Source organism: Chironomus tepperi, unplaced genomic scaffold, assembly GCF_022539635.2.
Source record: "Chironomus tepperi strain 1889 unplaced genomic scaffold, CSIRO-AGI_Ctep_v1 contig_330, whole genome shotgun sequence".
In the NCBI taxonomy this organism is placed as follows: Eukaryota; Metazoa; Arthropoda; class Insecta; order Diptera; family Chironomidae; genus Chironomus; species Chironomus tepperi.
Window position 1 is genome coordinate 10,329 of NW_027226452.1, and position 8,947 is coordinate 19,275.

General features: G+C 28.7%; 1 protein-coding gene across 1 annotated transcript; it reads left to right on the top strand.

Annotated features, from left to right (window-relative positions):
* Positions 1-5,539: 5,539 nt before the first annotated feature.
* On the top strand, positions 5,540-6,277 carry LOC139093144 (zinc finger protein 25-like). The gene has a single exon (XM_070643748.1). It carries the CDS (start codon positions 5,540-5,542, stop codon positions 6,275-6,277), a length of 738 nt encoding a protein of 245 aa, XP_070499849.1.
* Positions 6,278-8,947: the final 2,670 nt, after the last annotated feature.

Genomic DNA, 8,947 nt, shown 5'->3' on the forward strand with positions numbered 1-8,947 from the left:
GCACTTGCATACAAGTTATGATCGTAATCAGACGCAATAATGATCATGATCAGTGATCATAATCACAAAAGCGCGATCGCGTCGGTACCGTACCGTCATCAAATAATGTATGGAGTGATGATGAAAATTTATCATGATCAAAACTCCGTTTCATCATCACAAATATCGCATCTGATCATGCTCATTGCCTGTTAGGGTATAATCGATTGAATGAGCGTTCAATTTGTCTTTTAAGGAAAACAGGCATCGTTGTGTAGAAAAATCCTAACAATCGTTAATGCAACGACATAGCGACACCCCAATGACATCGTTGTTCTCGTCGGGTATATTCTGTTAAAATTCAAAATGTATTTTTCATAATAATTGACGGCCAATTATCTGCATCAATTATGTTCACTTGACCGCTTTCCATTTCCTGTTCCGTAGAATTATTTCCTTTTCATCAACATTATTTATGATTTTTAAAAATGTGAAAATCATCAGCATACGGCTTGAATTAAAGCCATTTGAAAATTTTTCACCCCATTGAATTATTTTCAAAAATTCCCAAAAAATTTAAGCCTCAATTGAATCGCATTTTAAGAATGGTAAAAAAAATCCTTTTTCTGAAAAAATAAAATGAAAAGCCAGAAAAACTTTTAATTTTGTGAGATTATCCTAAATGATTCAGAAGAAGAGCAAAAAAAAATAGGCAAAAGACACAAAAGTTAAGGAAGCATGATGAAAAAAATTTATTTTAATTTCCCAACTCCCCTCAAAAAGAAATAATGAAAGAAATGGCAAAAAAATAAGTTAAAAGTACTAGCGTTATGGAGGGATTAGAGCGCATTTATTGCTAGCAATCAGTATGTGCGCATATGGCCAGTCAGATGGTGGCGAGATCGCATCCAAGTAGCTTATTTAATGGCAGTAAATATGAAACTCGTCATTTGGACACCATATGGCGTTAGTGAATAATTTTAGTAGATGCTATTAATAATTTATGCTTAACGACTTTTAAAAATTCAAATTTACCGTTGCAAAAAATTTTTTGAAATTGAACTTAAAATTGTATGCAAAATACAGTGAAAATTTATGTGGAAAATTACCAGTCAAAATTATTTTGAAATTTACCGGTCAAAAAGAATTCAAATATTTGTCGAGGGGAAGTTTTTGAAAGGATTCATAAGTAAATTGAAAAATTTGGAGAAAAAGCATAAATTTTAGCATTTAGAGATCATTTCAAGCTACCAAACCAAGCAATAAGCCAGTAACTCAATAGAACTGAGCAAATGGTTCCAACCAGAGCTCTCAACGATGTCTGGTTGCTGAGATCTCACATCTCACCGAGGCAGTCACCCAACCATCCAGTCAAAGTGAAGTTATAAGTTCCATTTTTCTTCAAAAATGCTCTAAATATAGAAACGAGGAATGAAAATCTTTCTTGAGGTCTTGTTGATAAAAATCACTTCGATAAATCTTTAAATTAGGTTTAATTATTAATTAACCATAATACGCCGTAATACCTTAATTATTTAAATTATCCTACTTTCTCCCATTCAGGCAGTTCCTTTTTTTTATTTCATGTCTTTTGATAATGATTTGAGCAAACAGAATAAATCGTGAATTTTTAATGCGTGGCTTTTTTTTCCTTTAAAGATTTAAGAAGTTCTTTGAATTTTTATAATGTTAGGGATGAGCACTTGAAAGGGGAGATGATGGAATATAATATTCGGCGTTGAATTTCAGGATGTTGAATGACTTTAGGACAATCCTTTTAGAAAATTATTGATTGATATTGAATGTTTGTAGTTGTGATTTGATGGATTATGATTTATTTGGTTGACTAATTAGTGTTAATAGTTTTGGATGGAATTGTATGAATCTTTGGGAATTATAAGTCATTTATTTGTTGTCTTTTTGAAGATTCATAGCTCTGCATGTTGCACATTGTCAAAATTCTCAAATTTTACCTGAAAATCTCATTTAAAGTTATTAAGTCAATATTATAAAATACTTAAAAATAATTTTTTAAGTTCAAACATCATCAGTAACTCATCAAACATAGTCCTCGATAAAACCATTAAAAAATGTCAGCGATAATTACAGACTTTTTCAAAATCGAAGGAAAAAAGTCAAAAATTGACGAAGAAGATCTAAATTCCAAGATACCAAAAATTCAAGAGTGCAAAGTGATTTTAAAGGATATCAAGCATCAACTAGGTAACGATGAGCTAGAATTATTTGAAGAAATTTCATTAAATGAAAGGAAAAGCTGTAAAAATGGAAAGAATATTTGCAAGTTTTGTGGAAAAAAATTTAATTCGGAAAAAAATTTGAATCAGCACATGAAGAATATTCATCCGACTGAATTTGATCTCTTTACCTGTAAATTTTGCAATCGAAGATTTTTTAAAAAACAACCTTTGGAAGTTCACATGAAGAAGAAACATCCTGATGGACAAATTGAGAAGTTTGAGTGCGATTTTGATGGAAAGATTTTTAAAACAAAAAAAGGACTTTATAGGCACATGACCTGTCATCTTTCATTGATTGAATGTCAAGTTTGTCATAAAATGCTTAAATTTAGGTCCATTGATTATCATATGAGAAGTTTCCATGCAACTGAGAAGCAATTCCAATGTAAAATTTGTGATAAACGATTTAAATCCAAAATAAGGTTAAGCATCCACGAAAAAACTCATAACAAGCAATTTAAATGTGAAATATGCAACAGAATGTTTTCATTCATTTGTCACCTTAACAAGCATAAGAATAGTGTTCATGAAAATGTAAGAAACTTCGCATGTGAAATTTGCGGGAAGAAATTCAATCTAAAATCAAATTTAAAAAATCATCAAAAAATACACATTAAAAATCGTTCTAAATCACTTCAATGTCATCGATGTGATTATGCAACTGATTATAAAAATAGTTTCAAATTCCATCTAAAATTTCACGAAAATCAAGACAAAAAGTTTGCAGCGATGAAAAATCCACTAAAATGTGAAAAATGTTCAACATTTTGCAAAGATAAAAAAAGTTTAAACAATCATATGCGAAATGTCCATCCGAAAGAATCATTTCAATGCGATTTGTGTGCAATATTCATCAAAACTAAGGTTAACTTGATCAAACACATCAATAATCACATTAGTAAGAATCCAAGTCATTAACTAAAGGCTGAAAATTGAAAATGATAAAAAGAATAGATTTAAGAAAATATTAAAACTTTTTAACTTTACTGTTTGACATTCGAGTCAAAAAAATTAAGAACAGTTCTCTATTTCTACACTTTTAAATTTAGTCACTGTTTGCTTTGCGGATTCCAACAAAGTGTGGAATAACAAACTTGTGAGCTGGATATTGAAGGCTTCTTTGCTTATTTTTGACTAGTTATTGATTTAACTATTGAAAGGTTAAAGATGTTTTGAGGAAAAAGAGAAAATCACTTGGAAAATTTTCGAAACAATTCAAAAAACAAAGAGTATTTTAAGTTATTTACGTATTGAAATCCAGTAGGATTTAAGTTATTTTTCGACCTTAAAACAAGTTCCTGTTCTGTCCAGATCACTTCTACTACCTAAAAACAAGATCCAGGTTACTTTACGACCTAAAAACAAGATCCAGAAAGATTCAAGTCATCATAACAAATTTATAAATTTCTAAAAACAAAGTGAAAACATTGAACAACTTTTTAAAACATTATAAAACATTGCAAAACACTGAAAAGCGTGTTGTTTTGAAAGTTTTAAAATTGCACAGAAAAGTTTAAGACTTTTCCATTCTTACCTAAAACGATCTCATTTTAAGTTTTAAAAATTAAGACCAATAAATGAGCTGCTGATTCAAATAAAACTTTACTTATTATCAGCTAATCATCAAACAAAGTTTCAACTAAGAAATGGCAGGGAAAATTACGAAATTTTTTAAAATCAAACCAAGTGCATCAAAAACTGAGGAAGAAGCTTCAAAGTTACCAAAAATTAAATACTGTCAAGTGATTGTAAAGGATATCAAGCATCAACTAGGTAATGATGATCTAGAATTATTTGAAGAAATTTCATTAAATGAAATAAAAAGCAGCAAAAAAGGAAAGAATATTTGCAAGTTTTGTGGAAAGAAATCCAGTTGGAAAGGAAATTTAAAGCAACACATGAAAAATAATCATCCGACTGAATTTGATCTCTTTAACTGTAAAATTTGCAATCTACGATTTTTTAAAAAACACTGCTTGGAAGCTCACATGAAGAAGAAACATCCTGAAGGACAAATTGATCAATTTGAGTGCGATTTTGATGGAAAGATTTTTAAAACAAAAATACATCTTCGCAGTCACATGACCTGTCATTTTCCATTGGTTGAATGTCAAATTTGTCATAAAATGTTTAAATTTAGGTCCATTGATTTTCATATGAAAAGCTTTCATGCAACTGAGAAGCAATTCCAATGTAAAATTTGTGATAAACATTCTAAATCCAAATATTATTTAGGTATACACGAAAAAACTCATAACAAGCAATTTAAATGTGAAATATGCAATAAAATGTTTTTACACAAGTCACATCTTGGCCATCATAAGAATAATATTCATGAAAATCCAGGAAGCTTCGAATGTGAAATTTGTGGAAAGAAATGCAATGATAAACAGAATTTGCAAAGACATCAAAAGATTCACCAAAAAAATCGTTCTAAATCACTTCAATGTCATCGATGTGATTATGCAACTGATTATAAATATAATTTCAAAAAACATCAAAAATTTCACGAAAATCAAGACATAAAGTTTGCATCGATGAAAAATTCATTTAAATGTGAAAAGTGTCCAACATTTTGCAAAGACAAAGAAAGTTTATATAACCACATGAGATATGTCCATCATAAAGAATCATTTCAGTGTGATTTATGTGCAAAATTAATCAAAAATAAGCGTAACTTAGTCCAACATATCAATAATCACATTCGTAAAAATGCAAGTAATTAGCTTAAAATATTTAAAAGAATCAAAAATCTAAATGAAAATAATTAGAATGCATGAAATAGAACTGATTAAATGTTAAATCTTTCCTTGAAACTCTATCCATCACTAATTAGATCGTAAAAGATGTTAAGCTTCTTCCAAAAGTTTCTTTATTTTGTTCTAGGCACCTGAAATAATCTCATTTTAAGTTTACTAAATTGAAGCATTTAAATGTCCTCGCAATTCTTATGAAATATTAATCATCATCAGTTAAACATCTCAGTAAGATCTCAGAAAGTTCCAATAAAAATGTCCGCAAAAATTACAAATTTTTTTAAAGTCAAACCAAAAGCAGACAAAATTAAAGAAGCTCAAAAGTCACCGAAAATTAAAGACTGTCAAGTGATTGTAAAGAATATCAAGCATCAACTAGGTATTGATGAGCTAGAATTATTTATTTGCAATAATTGTGGGAAGAAATTTTCTTCGAAAGGAAATTTAACGGAGCACATGAAAAAAATTCACTCAACTGAATTTAATCTTTTTAATTGTGAAATATGCAGATTAAAATTTTTTAAAAAACAATTTTTGGAAGCTCATATGAAGAAGAAACATCCAAGTGGAAAAACTGATCAGTTTGAGTGCGATTTTGATGGAAAGATTTTTAAAACAAAAAAAGAACTTTATTGTCACATGCGCTGTCATCTTTCATTGGTTGAATGTCAAATTTGTCATAAAATGCAAAAATATCCTTACATACATTATCATATGAAAACGGTTCATGCAGCTGACAAAAAATTCCGTTGCAAGGTTTGCGAAAAACAATTTAAGTCCACACAGGTTTTAAGCATTCATGAAAAAAATCATAACAAAAAATATAAATGTGATTTATGCAAAAAAATGTTTTCAGTCAATGCAACGCTTAACCAGCATAAGAAGCATTATCATGAAAATCCAAGAAGCTTCGAATGTGAAATTTGTGGGAAGAAATTCAATCAAAGATCGAGTTTAAAGAATCATCAAGAGGTTCACGATAAAAATCGTCCGAAATCAATTCAATGTCAACGATGTGATTACGCTACCAATAATATGAATTATTTAAAAGTACATCAAAAATCACACGTACGTCAAGACAAAAGGTTTGCATCGATGAAAAATCCATTAAAATGTGAAAAATGTCCAAAATTTTTGAAAGATAAAGCTATTTTAAAATTGCATATGCGACGCGTTCATCCTAAAGAATTATTACAATGCGATTTGTGTGCAATATTCATCAAAAGTAAACATAGCTTAATCAAGCATATCAATAATCATATTCGTAAAAATGCAAGTAATTAGCTTAAAATATTTAAAAGAATCAAAAATCTAAATGAAAATAATTAAAATAGTACAAAAATGCATTAAATCTTTCCCAGGATCTTTCCTTGAAACTCTATCCATCACTAATTAGATCGTAAAAGATGTTTAGCTTCTTCCAAAAGTTTCTTTATTTTGTTCTAGGCACCTGAAATAATCTCATTTTAAGTTTACTAAATTAAAGCATTTAAATGTCCTCTCTCATGTAATATTTCTTATGAAATATTACTCATCATCAGTAACTCATCAAACATAGTTCTCGATAAAATCATTAAAAAATGTCAGCGATAATTACAGACTTTTCAAAATCGAAGGAAAAAAGTCAAAAATTGACGAAGAAGATCTAAATTCCAAGATACCAAAAATTCAAGAGTGCAAAGTGATTTTAAAGGATATCAAGCATCAACTAGGTAACGATGAGCTAGAATTATTTGAAGAAATTTCATTAAATGAAAGGAAAAGCTGCAAAATAGAAAAGAATAGTTGCAAGTATTGTGGGAAGAAATTCAGCTCAGAAGGAAATTTAAAGCAGCACATGAAGAATATTCATCCGACTGAATTTGATCTCATTAACTGTGGAATATGCAATGGACGATTTTTCAAAAAACAATATTTGGAATATTACATGAAGAAGAAACATCCTCATGGACAAATTGAGAAGTTTGAGTGCGATTTTGATGGAAAGATTTTTAAAACAAAAGGAGAAATTAGTTCTCACATGGGATGTCATCTTCCATTAGTTGAATGCCAAATTTGTCATAAAATGCTAAAATATCGTTGCATGAATTCTCATCTAAAAAACTTCCATGCTAGTGGCAAAAACTTCAATTGCAAAATTTGTGATAAACAATTTAAATCCAAAAAACTTTTAAGCAACCACGAAAAAATTCATAACAAGCAATTTAAATGTGAAATATGCAACAAAATGTTTTCATTCAAAACAATGCTTAACTATCATAAGAATAATGTTCATGAAAATCTTAGAAACTTTGCATGTGAAATTTGCGGGAAGAAATTCAATCTAAATCAAATCTAAAAAAACATCAAAGAATACACATTAAAAATCGTGTTAAATCATTTCAATGTCAACGATGTGATTTTGCAACTGATAACAAGAATCACATCCAAAAACATCAAAAGTCTCATGAACGTCAAGACAAAAAGTTTGCAATAATGAAAAATCCACTAAAATGTGAAAAATGTCCAAAATTTTGCAGAGATAAAATTAGTTTAAACAATCATATGAAAATTGTCCATCCGAAAGAATCATTTCAGTGTGATTTGTGTGCGAAATTTTTCAAGGCTAAATGTGCTTTAATTCTTCATATTAATATTCACATTCGTAAGACTGCAATTAAGCAATAATATGCAACGATTATTAGCACATTATAGTAAATAAATATGAATAAATAATAAATGATCCAACTAATTAAATACCTTTGACCAGAATATGCTGTACAGGTTTGATTATTTTCACTAATTCACAGATTTGATTGTTGAATATTGTTTTTACTTTTGTTTACAAAAATTTTGAACTTAAATTTTAAATTTTGAACTTCCGTTAATTTTCAATATGTTTCTTTAAATTTTAAATTACGGTTAAAAATCCGTAAGTCCACAATGATCTAGAATCAAAAAAAATGTTCACAAATTGAAAGTGCGGTTTTTACTTTTGGAAACATGAAATTTTTAAAAATTAAATAACCGTTATTTTTGTGTTTAGAAAATTCGCAATTTTCTCGGTGTTCTAACTATCTTTATTTAACTTCTATTAAAGATCACTAATAGTATAGCAAAATGTGGACTTTTAATGAAAAAATTATTGGCAAACGACAAGAATTAACGCAAAAAAAGTTGCCTAAAATTTTTTGGAAAAGGAAATTTCATGCAAATTTTGAGACTCAATATCTCTTTAATGGGCGAATTTGGCATCTTAATATTAAGATCACATCAATATCAAAGCTCAAACTATGTGTTCTTCCTAGTTTCGCTTGTCTCCCGTTGTATCGTAATAAGTTATTTAAGTTTTTAAAATGCATATTTTACGAATTTTCAGAGCTATTTTTCGAGCATTTTTACCACTATATGCTATGATTTTATCATTTAATTGTAAACTAATGATAATATTAAAAATGAAAATCTATTAGAAAGCACTAAAATATGTCTAATTCATAGGAAAATTTATGACTAAAAATTTCGCTGAAATTGTAAACAAAAAAATTATGAAGTTCAAAATTAATTTACACAAGTTAGACAGCGAATTGAAGCTTCATAAATAGATAAGAGATAGTTTCCAATATCATCTATAAGAAGACCTAACGAAGAACTAGTTAATTTTGCATGAAAAAAATCAATTTATGAACATTTTTTTCGATTCTAGATCATTGTGAAGTCTTCAAAGATTATTTTAAGAACAGTGCCAGATTTGGCGTAAAAGTATCAATAAAAAAAAAAAAAAAAATTAATTTTTAAACAAAAAATATCTTTAAATTTTTATCATATTTCAGATATGAAGTTAAGGAGAATCATTTTAAGCTGCTCAATAGAATCAATTGCGATCCCATAGGAGCCTTTAGACGTCTTTAATTGCTGGCTTTATCGTTAGCTTCTGTCTTCAACCATATCGACTTATAGCTCTGGCTGCTTCTTTCT